We start from the raw sequence: 12,570 nt of genomic DNA, 5'->3' as shown, positions 1-12,570 counted from the left end.
GATTATGGGGGGCCATGGGGGCTATAGGGGATTATGGGGGGATATAGGGCCATGGGGGGGACATGAGGATATGGGGGGGACAGGGACACGGGGGGGGGACATGGGGGGGGGTTGGGGGACATGGGGCCATAGGGACATGGGGGCTATAGGGGATGATGGGGGGATATAGGGACATGGGGGGGGGCATGGGGGCTATAGGGGCTGTGTCCAGGGGGACAACAGCTACCGCTGCCTCTGCCGGCCCGGCTACACCGGTACGGGGGGGGGACATGGGGGGGACATGGGGGGGACATGGGGGGACATGGGGCCATAGGGACATGGGGACTATAGGGGGCTATGGGGGGATATAGGGACATGGGGGCTATAGGGGCTGCGTCCAGGGGGACAACAGCTACCGCTGCCTCTGCCGGCCCGGCTACACCGGTACGGGGGGGGGACATGGGGGGGACATGGGGGTATGGGGGACTATAGGGGGCTGTGGGGGGATATAGGGACATGGGGAGGACAGGGACATGGGGGAGGGCTGGGGGGGCATGAGAGGATATAGGGACATGGGGGGGGGGCGCATGGGGGGATATAGGGAGATGAGGGGGGCATGGGGGGGACATGGAGGACGTGGGGGGGGTACGGGGGGACATAGGGACATAGGGGCTGGGGGGACTATGGGGGGATATAGGGACATTGGGGGGCATGGGGGGATATGGGGACTGGGGGGGGCACGGGGGGGGACATGGGGGGGACGTGGGGGGGTAAGGGGGACATGGGGGGATGGGGGACTAAGGGGGGGCATAGGGACATGGGGGGACTACGGGGGGACAGGGACGTGGCGGGTTATGGGGGACGGGGACCTTGGGGGGGGGGGTTGTCCACATCCCCCTGATCCCCCCGCTTTGTCCTGTGTCCCCCCCCGCCCCGTCCCCCCCCAAGGCCACCGCTGCCAGAGCCCAGTGAACGCCTGCGAGTCGCAGCCCTGCCGCCACGGGGGGGCTGCCAGCCCACCCCGGCACCCCCGGGCTTCACCTGCCGCTGCCCCCCTGTGAGTGACGGGGGGGGGGTTGAGGGGGGGGGAGACGTGGGGGGGGCTGGGGGTTGGGGGGCGTGGGGTTGGGGGGGGATGGACATGGGGGGCTGTGGGGGTGGGTGCCCCCATTCCATGGGGTTGGGTGCTGGGGGGGTCGGGGGGTCCATGGGGCTGGGGGGCATTCCATGGGGCTGGGGGCTCAGGGTGCCGTGGGGGTGGGTGCCCCCATCCCATGGGGGTGGGTGCTGGGGGGGGGGGGGGGGGGCTCGGGGGGGGTGCCATGGGGGTGGGTGCCCCACCTCTGGGTGCTGGGGGGGCAGGGGGGGCTCGGGGTGGGGGGTGCTCCACAGCCCCATCTGCTCCTGCCAGGGGCCTCTGGGTGCACCCCAGCAGGCGCCCCCCATCAATCCCCCCCGTGACCCCCCTTTTTTTCTCCTCCCCCCCCCCTCTTTTCCTTGCCACCCCCAGGGTTTCGGGGGCCCCCAGTGCGAGCGCCGGGCCCCCTCCTGCCGCCACCTCTCCTGCGCCAACGGGGGCCACTGCCAGCCCCCCCGCCGGCCCCCGCTGCGTCTGCCCCCCGGCTTCGGGGGTCCCGAGTGCCAGCAGCGGGTGCCCCCCCCCGAATAAACACCACCTGCCCGGCCTCCCCCTGCCTGCACGGCGGCACCTGCGCCCCCTCCCCGCGCCCCCCCTTCGCCCGCTGCCTCTGCCCCCCGGGTTTCGGGGGGCGCGGTGCCAGGAGGAGACCCCGCGACGCCCCCCCGGCCGACGGGTGCCCCCCGGGGGGGGGTGCGAGGAGCTGGGGGGGGACGGGGTGTGCGACCGGCAGTGCAACACGGCGGGCTGCGGCTGGGACGGGGGGACTGCTCGCTGCGGGTGGGGGACCCCTGGCGCCACTGCGCCCCCCCCCAGTGCCGGGGGCTCTTCGGCAACGGGCGCTGCGACGGGGGCTGCGACACCCCCAGTGCCTCTACGACAACTTCGACTGCCGCCCGCCCCACCGCGCCTGCAAGTGAGTGAGGGGAGGGGGGTCCCCGGGGGGGGTCCATCCTCGCCCACCCCACCCCCAGAGCCGTTAGGCAGCCCCCCACACCCTGTGTGCGCCCCCCCGGTGCGTGCGTGGGTCCTGGGTGCTGTGGTTGGGTGGCTGGTGTGACCCCCCGTGTCCCCTGTGTCCCCCCCGTGTCCCCGTGTTCCCCCCGTGTCCCCCCCATGTCCCTATGGCTCCCCCCGTGTCTCCACGTCCCCGTATCTCCTACGTCCCCATATCCCCTGTGTCTCCTTACGGCCCTATATGTCCCTATGTCCCGTGTCCTCCCGTGTCCCTATATCCCCCATGTCCCCCCGTCCCTTTATGCTCCCCCATCCCCTCGTGTCCCCACGCCCCTTATTGCCCCTACATCCCTTTATGTCCCCCTGTCCCCACACCCCCTCATGTCCCCACACCCCCTTATGCTTCCCCGTCCCCTCGTGTCCCCACGCCCCCTCATGTCCCTATATCCCTTTACGTCCCCATGCCCTGCGTGTCCCTGTATGTCCCCACGCCCCCTCATGTCCCTATGTCCCCTCATGTCCCCCAGTGCCCCTTTATATCCCCACGTCCCCTTGTGTCCCTGTATCCCTTTATGTCCCCATGTCCCCATTCCCCTCGTGTCCCCACACCCCCTCATGTCCCTATATCCCTTTATGTCCCCATGCCCCCTCATGTCCCTATATCCCCTCATGTCCCTATATCCCTTTATGTCCCCATATCCCCATGCCCCCCATTCCCTCGTGCCCCCTAATGTCCCTATGTCCCCTAATATTCCCACGTCCCCTCATGTCCCTATATCCCTTTATGTCCCCATGCCCCCTCATGTCCCCACACCCCTCATGTCCCCACACCCCCTCATGTCCCTATATCCCCTTATGCCCCTATATCCCCTCATGTCCCTATATCCCTTTATGTCCCCTCATGTCCCTATATCCCCTCATGTCCCTATATCCCCTCATGTCCCTATATCCCTTTATGTCCCCATGTCCCCACACCCCCTCTTGTCCTTATATCCCCTCATGCCCCTATATCCCTTTATGTCCCCATGTCCCTATATCCCCTTATGCCCCTATATCCCCTCATGTCCCTATATCCCTTTATGTCCCCATGTCCCTATGTCCCCTCATGTCCCTATATCCCTTTATGTCCCCATGTCCCTATATCCCCTCATGTCCCTATATCCCTTTATGTCCCCATGTCCCTATATCCCCTCATGTCCCTATATCCCTTTATGTCCCCATGCCCCCACACCCCCTCATGTCCCTATATCCCCTCATGTCCCTATATCCCCTCATGCCCCTATATCCCTTTATGTCCCCATGTCCCCATGTCCCCATGCCCCCTCATGTCCCTATATCCCTTTATGTCCCTATATCCTCTCATGTCCCTACACCCCTTTATGTCCCGCCACCCCCCCACACCCCTGACCCCCGCCCCCCCCCGCAGCCCCCTGTACGCCCAGTACTGCTCCGACCACTTCGCCGACGGGCGCTGCGACCAGGGCTGCAACAGCGAGGAGTGCGGCTGGGACGGCCTCGACTGCGCCCGCCGGGTCCCCGAGGCGCTGGCCCGGGGGTGCTGGTGGTGACGGTGCTGCTGCCCCCGAAGAGCTGCGGCGGGCCAGCACCGCCTTCCTGCAGCGCCTCAGCGCCATCCTGCGCACCTCGCTGCGCTTCCGCCTCGACGCCGACGGCAACCTGATGATCCGGCCCTATTACCGGCCCCGCGGCGGGAGGAGGAGGAGGCGCGAGGTGGACCCCCGAGAGGGGGAGACCCCGAGGGGGAGCACGATGAGGTTATAGGGTGAGTGGGGGGGGGAGGTGGGGTGGGGGGGAGGGGACATGGGGGGGATGGGGATGGGATGGGGGACATGGATGGGGTGGGGGATATGGGATGGGATGGGATGGGATGGGGTGGGATGGGGTGGGGGACATGGGTGGGGTGGGGTAGGATGGGATGGGGTGGGGGACGTGGGTGGGATGGGATGGGATGGGATGGGTGACATGGTTGGGGTGGGGGATATGGGATGGGATGGGGTGGGATGGGGGACATGGAGTGGGGAGATAATGAGATAGGGATGGGACGGGATGGGGGACATGGGATGGGATGGGATGGGTGACATGGTTGGGGTGGGGGATATGGGATGGGGCCATGGGTGGATATGGATAGATGGGATGGGATGGGTGACATGGTTGGGGTGGGGGATATGGGATGGGATGGGATGGGATGGATGGGATGGGTGACATGGTTGGGGGTGGGGGATATGGGATGGGATGGGATGGGATGGGATGGGTGACATGGTTGGGGTGGGGGATATGGGATGGGGGCCATGGGTGGGATAAGGGTAGGATGGGATGGGGTGGGGGACATGGGTGATAAAGGGATGGGGTGGGATGGGGGACATGGGTGGGATGGGATGGGATGGGATGGGATGGGATGGGATGGGTGACATGGATGGGGTGGGGGATATGGGATGGGGGCCATGGGTGGGATAAGGGTAGGATGGGATGTGGTGGAGGATATGGGGTGGGGGACATGGGTGGGAAAGGGATGGGATGGGATGGGATGGGATGGGATGGATGGGGGCATGGGTGGGATGGGATGGGTGATATGAGTGGGTTGGGATGGGATCGGGTGGGAAATATGGGATGGGATGGGGGCCATGGGTGGGATAGGGGTGGGGTGGGATGGGATGGGTGGGTGGGGGACATGGGATGGGATTGGGATGGGGAACATGGGTGGGATGGGATGGGGTGGGGGACATGGGATGGGATGGAGGATGTGGGTGGGGTGGGACGGGGTGGGACAATATAGAATGGGGTGGGGGACATGGGTGGGATGGGGGGTATGGGATGGGGGATATGGGGATGGGGGATATGGGATGGGATGGGGGCCATGGGTGGGATAGGGATAGGATGGGACGGGATGAGATAGAATGGGGTGGGGGGCATGGGGATGGGATGGGGACGGGAATGGGAGACATGGGTAGGGTTCGATGGGATGGGACGGGACGGGATGGGGGCCACGGGTGCTGGGTGCCATGGGGCCACGGGTGCTGGGTGTCACGGAGCACAGGGCCTCGGCTGCCGGTTCTCTAGGGCCACACGATCGTCACCAGCTGGACCGGGGGGCTCATGGGCACCGAGCGCCAAGAACCGGGGGACCCCATGGGGCCGTGCCCCCGGTGTCCCCGCTGCCCCCGGTGTCCCCGCTGACCACGGTGTCCCCGCTGACCGCGGTGTCCCCGCAGCTCGGTGGTGACGCTGGAGATCGACAACCGCCTGTGCTCGCAGGCGTCCGACAAGTGCTTCCCCGACACCCGCAGCGCCGCCGACTACCTGGGCGCCCTCTCCGCCCTCGAGCGCCTCCATTTCCCCTACCCCATCAAGGCCGTGCGCGGTGAGGGCCCCCGGGACGAGGGGAGGGGACCCCGAGGCAGGGGAGGCCCCCCGGGGACAAGGGACGATGAGGGATGGTGTCCCCAGTGGGATGGGTGTCCCCACGGTGCCAGCACCCCGATGGTGTCCCCAATGGGATGGGTGGCCCCAGTGGGATGGGTGGCCCCATGGTGCCAGCACCCCGATGGTGTCCCCAGTAGGATGGGTGTCCCCGGTGGGATGGGTGACTCCATGGTCCCAGTACCCTTATGGTGTCCCCAGTGGGATGGGTGTCCCCATGGTGCCAGCACCCCGATTGTGTCCCCAATTGGATGGGTGTCCCCGGTGGGATGGGTGGCCCCATGGTCCCAGTACCCTCATGGTGTTCCCAATGGGATGGGTGGCCCCAGTGGGATGGGTGGCCCCATGGTCCCAGTACCCTTATGGTGTCCCCAATGGGATGGGTGTCCCCGGTGGGATGGGTGGCCCCACGGTCCCAGTACCCTTACGGTGTCCCCAATGGGATGGGTGTCCCCGTGGTGCCAGCACCCCACTGGTGTCCCTAGCACCTTGATGGTGTCCCCAGCACCCAGGCGTCCCCGTGGTGCCACCGCCCTGACCGTCCCCATCCCGCAGGGGACAAACTCCCCGAGGAGCCGGACCCGGTGCGGCTGCTGCCGCTGGTGGTGGTGGGGGGCCTGATCCTGCTGGCCATCGCCGTGCTGGGGGTGCTGGTGGCGCGGCGCAAGCGGGAGCACAGCACCCTCTGGTTCCCCGAGGGCTTCAGCCTGGCCAAGGGCAGCAACAAGGACCGGCGCGAGCCCGTGGGGCAGGACGCCCTGGGCATGAAGTGAGGACTGGGGGGGCACTGGGGCAACTGGGGGGCACTGGGGTGGGGGGATGGGGGAGCTGGGGGTAGAGGGGCAACTGGGGGGCACTGGGATGGGGGGATGGGGGAGCTGGGGGGGTACTGGGGGGCACTGGGATTGGGGTGGGAGAGCTGGGGGGCACTGGGGCAACTGGGGGGCACTGGGATGGGGGGATGGGGGAGCTGGGGGCACTGGGGCAACTGGGGGGCACTGGGATTGGAGGATGGGAGAGCTGGGGGGCACTGGGGCAACTGGGGGGCACTGGGATTGGAGGATGGGGGAGCTGGGGGCACTGGGGCAACTGGGGGGCACTGGGGATGGTGGGGATGGGGGAACCGGGGGGGGGGGTACTGGTGCAGCTGGGGGTGCCCCTACCCCGAGTGGCTGACACCTGCCCCCCCCCCCCCCAGGACAATGGGGAAGGGCGAGAGCCTGGTGGGGGAGCCCTCGGAGGAGTGGCCGGAGGGCACCTGCCCCGAGGCCAAGCGGCTCAAGGTACTGGGGGGGGGGGGGGCACCGGGAGGGGCACCGGGGGGGCACAGGGTCCTGGTACTCCCCCCAGCAGGGCGTCCCCATAGCCCCAGCTTTGGTCTTGGTGCCCTCGTGGGCAGGGGTTCCAGCACCCCCGATTCTGGGTGCCCTCATGGGAGGGGGTCCCAGAACCCCCAGTTCTTGGTGCCCCCATGGGTGGGGTCCCGGCACCCTCGGTTCTGGATGCCCCCATGGGTGGGGGTCCCAGCACCCTCATGGGTGGGTGGGGGGTCCCGGCTCCCCATGCTTGAGCACCCCCATGGGTGAACGAGGGGTCCCAGCACCCTCACCCTGGGCGTCTTCATGGGTGGGGGGGGGCTCTGGGACCCCCGTACCCCAGCACCCTTGTGGGTGGGGGTCCCTCACCCCACCCCCACGTGACGGCGGGGGCCCGGCAGGTGGAGGAGGGGGGCGCAGAGCCCCAGGACCCCGTGGACTGCCGGCAGTGGACCCAGCACCACCTGGTGGCGGCCGACATCCGCATGCCCCCCACCATGGCGCTGACGCCCCCCCAGGGGAGTTCGACTCCGACTGCGTGGACGTCAACGTCCGCGGGCCAGGTGGGGCAGCGGGGGGCGAAAGGGGGGCTGGGGGACCCCCATGGGGATGGGGGCGTTGTGGGGTCAGGTAGGATGGACGTGGGGCATGGGGGACCACCATGGGTATGGGGGGCGTTGTGGGGTCAGGTAGGGTGGATGTGGGGCACGGGGGACCACCATGGGTATGGGGGGGCGTTGTGGGGTCAGGTAGGGTGGATGTGGGGCACGGGGGACCACCATGGGTATGGGGGCGTTGTGGGGGTCAGGTAGGATGGATGTTGGGCACGGGGGACCCCCATGGGGATGGGGGCGTTGTGGGGTCAGGTAGGATGGACGTGGGGCATGGGGGACCACCATGGGTATGGGGGGGCGTTTTGGGGACAGGTAGGATGGACGTGGGGCACGGGGGACCCCCATGGGGATGGGGGCGTTGTGGGGTCAGGTAGGATGGACGTGGGGCACGGGGGACCACCATGGGTATGGGGGGCGTTGTAGGTCAGGTAGGGTGGATGTCGGGCATGCGGGGACCCCTATGGGTATGGGGGGCATTGTGGGGTCAGGTAGGGTGGACGTGGGCCCTGTGGGACCACCACGGGCATGGGGACACCACGGACCTTGTAGGGCCACCATGGGGCCACCATGGGTATGGGAGACACACGGGGCCAGGAGTAGGATGGGACGGGACGAGGGGGCTACCACGGCTTTTGGGGCCGCCTGGGACCTGGTAGGGGCTGACGTAGGGTCCGGCGGCCACCGTGGGCGTGACGGGGGTCCCCAAGGGCGCCAGGAGACCCCCTAGCACCCGGCCCCGGGTGTCCCCGCAGATGGCTTCACGCCGCTGATGCTGGCCTCCTTCTGCGGGGGCGGCGTGGAGGCCGAGGTGGCCGAGGATGAGGAGGGCGAGGACGCCTCGGCCGGCATCATCGGCGACCTCATCTGCCAGGGCGCCAGCCTGGGCGCCCAGACGGATCGCACGGGCGAGACCGCCCTGCACCTCGCCGCCCGCTACGCCCGCGCCGACGCCGCCAAGCGCCTCCTGGACGCCGGCGCCGACACCAACGCCCAGGACAACACCGGGCGCACGCCGCTGCACGCCGCCGTCACCGCCGACGCGCAGGGCGTCTTCCAGGTGGGGGCACCCGGCGTGGTTACGGGGCACCCAACATGGTTATGGGGCACCCAGCACGGTTATATGGGGCACCCAGCTTCATCATGGAGCACCCAGCTTCATCGTGGGGCACCCAGCGTGGTTATGGGGCACCCAGCACGGTCATATGGGGCACCCAGCAAGGTCCTGGGGCAGCATCATCATGGGGCACCCAACGTGGTTACGGGGCTCCCAGCATTGTCATGGGGCACCCAACGTGGTTATGGGGCACCCAACGTGGTTATGGGGCACCTGGCAAGGTCATTGGGGCACCCAAATGGTTGTGAGGCACCCAACATGGTCATGGGGCACCCAGCTTCATCATGGGGCACCCAACACGGTTATGGGGGCACCCGAGATGGTTAAGGGGCACCCAGCAAGGTCATTGGGGCACCCAGCAAGGTCAGTGGTTGTAGGGCATTGCCTGCTGTCATAGGGTCATGGGGTGCCTCCGTGGGTCACGGAGTGCCACCATGGGTCACGGGGTGCCTCCATGGATCACGGGGTGCCTCCATGGGTCATGGGGTGCCACTATTGGTCATGGGGTGCTTCCATTGGTCATGGGGTGTCTCCATGGGTCACGCGGTGCCACCATGGGTCATGGGGTGCTACCATGGGTCTTGGGGTGCCTCCATTGGTCTTGGGGTGCCTCCATGGGTCATGGGGTGCCTCCATTGGTCATGGGGTGCCTCCATTGGTCTTGGGGTGCCTCCATGGGTCATGGGGTGCCACTATTGGTCATGGGGCACCACCATCGGTCATGGGGCACCCACCAAGACCACCAGGAGTTGGGCGCTGCCCCGATGACCCCCCACGTGCCCTGGAGCACCACCGTCCTCCCCAGCTCCAACGACCCCACTGTGGGGCGCCCCCTACCCCTAACTCCACCCCCCACCCTCACCCCACTGCCCCCCCCGGCCCCCAGATCCTGATCCGGAACCGCTCGACCGACCTGGACGCCCGCATGGCCGACGGCTCCACCGCGCTCATCCTGGCGGCGCGGCTGGCGGTGGAGGGCATGGTGGAGGAGCTCATCGCCTGCCACGCCGACGTCAACGCCGTCGATGAGACCGGTGGGGGCCACGGGGCGGGGGGGGGGCACCCCGGAGGCTGGGGGGTGGGGGTGGGGGCTGGGAGGTGTCCTGGGGGGGGCTGGGGAGTTCTGGGGGTGTGCTGGGGGTGTTATAGGGGGGCCATGGGGATTTGGGGGGTCCGGGGGGGGGTCTGAGGGGGTTTGGGGGTTTCCATGGGGGTCTGGGGAGTCTGGGGGGGGCTGGGGGGGGGGGGGGGCTGGGGGGGCTGGGGGGTGTTCTGGGGAGGTCTGGGGGTGTTCTGGGGGTGTCCATGGGGGTCTAGGGGTGTCCTGGGGGGGGGAACCTAGGGGTGTCCTTGAGGGACCTGGGGGTGTCCTGGGGGGTCTGGGGGTCCTGGGGGGACCTGGGGGCATCCTGGGGGTGTCTGGGGGTCCTGGGGGAGTCCATGGCATTCTGGGGGGGGGGGGGGTCCCAGTCTCACCCTCCCGTGCCCCCCAGGGAAATCCGCCCTGCACTGGGCCGCGGCCGTGAACAACATGGAGGCGACGCTGGCGCTGCTGAAGAACGGGGCCAACAAGGACATGCAGGACAGCAAGGTGGGGGGCGACCCCGCAGGGACCCCCGCCCCCGGGGGGGCCCCCCAGCGTCCAGCTGCACCCCCAGCCCCCCGTTCCCCTGGGGCCCGCTCACCCCACAGCCCCAGGAGCTGCCCCATTGACCCCAAGAGGTGTCCCAGTGATCCCATTGACCCCAGGAGATGTCCCCATTGACCGTAGGAGGTGTCCCATTGATCCCGTTGACCCCAGATGCCCCAATGATCCCATTGACCCCTGGAGATGCCCCATTGACCCCAACAGGTGTCCCATTGACCCCATTGACCCCTGGAGATGTCCAATTGATCCCATTGACCCCAGGAGATGCCCCATTGACCCCATTGACCCTAGTAGACGGCCCCATTGACCCCAATAGATGGTCCCGTTGCCCCCAGCTGCTGCCCCATTGATCCCATTGACCCCAATAGATGGCCCCGTTGCCCCCAGCTGCTGCCCCATTGACCCCATTGACCCCAGGAGATGCCCCATTGATCCCATTGACCCCAATAGATGGCCCCGTTGCCCCCAGCTGCTGCCCCGTTGACCCCATTGACCCCAGGCGATGGCCCCATTGCCCCAGTGAGCTGCCCCATTGACCCCAATAGACGGCCCCATTGACCCCAATAGATGGCCCCATTAACCCCATTGACCCCAATAGACGGCCCCATTGATCCCATTGACCCCAATAGACGGCCCCGTAGCCCCCAATAGCCTTCCCCGCCGCCCCCCCTCACCCGCCCCCTCCCCCCACCCCCTTCACCCCCCCAGGAGGAGACCCCGCTGTTCCTGGCCGCCCGGGAGGGCAGCTACGAGGCGGCGCGCATCCTGCTGGAGCACAGCGCCAACCGGGACATCAGCGACCACCTGGACCGCCTGCCGCGGGACATCGGCCACCAGCGCCGCCACCACGACATCGTCCGCCTGCTGGACCACCACGGGGGGGCGCAGCCCCTGCCACCTCCGTGCCCCCCCGGCCTTACTGGGCCCCCCCTCCGCCGCCTTCCTGCCCCCAAAAGAGCCGGCGGCCCGGGGGGCAAAGGGGGCGCCAAGGGGCGCGGCAAGAAGGCCGAGTGCCCCCCGGGCTGGAGAGCTCGGTCACCCTGTCCCCCGTCGAGTCCTTGGGGTCCCCGTACGGCCCCAACCCCGCGTCCCCTGGGCTTTTCGGGGTGCCCCCCCGGGCTGGAGCCGCCGCCGGGGCCCCCCCCCTTCCTTCGCCGTCGCCCTGGGGGTGGCGAGGCTGCCGGGGGGGGGCCGGGGGTCCCGTCGTCCCCCCCGCCCTCCTCGGCCCGGTTGGTGGCCGTCCCCTACGAGTGGCACGGCCGAGGAGCCCCCACCCCGGGCCGGGGGGGTGCGGCTGGGGGCCCCCCCGCACCCGCCCCTGCCCCCTCCCCCGGGGCAAAGCTTCGCCCCCGCCCTGCTGCTGCCCCACGGCGCCGTGGGGCGCGGACCCCCGCCCCGCTCCCCCCAGGGCGGGGGGGGGGGGGGGGGGCCCCCCTTATTTCCCGGGGGGGGAGAGGAGTACGGGGGGCCTTCCTGGGGGTGCCCAGCGAGCACCCCTACCTCACCCCCTCCCCCGAGACCCCCGAGCCCTGGGCCAGCCCCTCGCCCCCTCCCTCCCCGACTGGTCCGAGGCCACCCCCAGCCCCAACCTGCTGGGCCCCCCAGACCCAGCTGCCCCCCCCCGCCCCCGCCCCCCGAGCAGGCCCCCCCAAGAGGCAGGTGTTTGCCTGAGGGGGGGGGAGCACCCCAAGGGCCCCCTCCCCAGCACAGGGCCCCCCCCCCAGGTATGGGGACACCCCCACCGTGGGGCACCCCCACCGTGGGGACACCCCCAAGGGGACCCCCGAAATATGGGGACCCCCCCCCATAATAGGGACCCCCCAAGTATGGGGACACCCCCAAGGGGACCCCCCGAGCATAGGGACCCCCTCCCCCAAGTATAGGGACACCCCCAAGGGGACCCCCCCCAAAAGGGGGACCCCCCTCCCATAATGGGGACACCCCCCCCATAATGGGGACCCCCCCATAATGGGGACCCCCCCATAAAGGGAACACCCCCCCATAATGGGAATCCCCCAGCACCCAAGGGACCCCCATAATGGGACCCCCCCCCCAGCACCCAAGTGCCACCCCCAGCATGGGGACACCCCAGGGACCCCCCCTCATGGGGACCTTGGGACCACCCCCCCCAGCCTAGGGACCCCCCCCATAAAGGGGACCCCCCCAGCACCCAAGTGCCATCCCCCCCCCCCCCAAAAGAAAACCAACAACACATTTTTAAGCTCATTTTGGGGGGAAAAACGTTAATTTCCACACTGCCCCCCATTGTATCCCGGGACCCCCCCCAGTCTGGGACCCCCCCCCCCCGAGTACAGGGACCCCCAGACTGGCCCCCCCCAATTGTGGGACCCCCCTCCAGTGTGGGA

The 12,570-nt window shown here is 68.7% G+C and overlaps 1 protein-coding gene across 1 annotated transcript in view; it reads left to right on the top strand.

The window, feature by feature from the left end:
* The window catches only part of LOC125181308 (neurogenic locus notch homolog protein 3-like), a 34,947-nt gene extending 23,057 nt beyond the window's left edge, over window positions 1-11,890 (top strand). The window contains 20 exon segments of the mRNA XM_066986390.1: window positions 928-984; window positions 987-1,036; window positions 1,490-1,625; window positions 1,628-1,729; window positions 1,732-1,875; window positions 1,878-1,982; window positions 1,985-2,033; window positions 3,501-3,628; window positions 3,631-3,657; window positions 3,660-3,805; window positions 3,841-3,857; window positions 5,305-5,453; window positions 6,068-6,281; window positions 6,711-6,795; window positions 7,230-7,350; window positions 7,353-7,391; window positions 8,195-8,499; window positions 9,443-9,590; window positions 10,050-10,147; window positions 10,913-11,890. Of these exon segments, the coding sequence (XP_066842491.1) occupies window positions 928-984; window positions 987-1,036; window positions 1,490-1,625; window positions 1,628-1,729; window positions 1,732-1,875; window positions 1,878-1,982; window positions 1,985-2,033; window positions 3,501-3,628; window positions 3,631-3,657; window positions 3,660-3,805; window positions 3,841-3,857; window positions 5,305-5,453; window positions 6,068-6,281; window positions 6,711-6,795; window positions 7,230-7,350; window positions 7,353-7,391; window positions 8,195-8,499; window positions 9,443-9,590; window positions 10,050-10,147; window positions 10,913-11,875 (3,083 nt within the window). The 3' untranslated portion in view covers window positions 11,876-11,890.
* The last annotated feature ends 680 nt before the right edge of the window (window positions 11,891-12,570 follow it).

Source organism: Anser cygnoides, chromosome 34, assembly GCF_040182565.1.
Source record: "Anser cygnoides isolate HZ-2024a breed goose chromosome 34, Taihu_goose_T2T_genome, whole genome shotgun sequence".
NCBI classification, from domain to species: domain Eukaryota; kingdom Metazoa; phylum Chordata; class Aves; order Anseriformes; family Anatidae; genus Anser; species Anser cygnoides.
The sequence above is the reverse complement of the archived record's forward strand: the minus strand, read 5'-3'. Positions and strand labels throughout refer to the sequence as shown.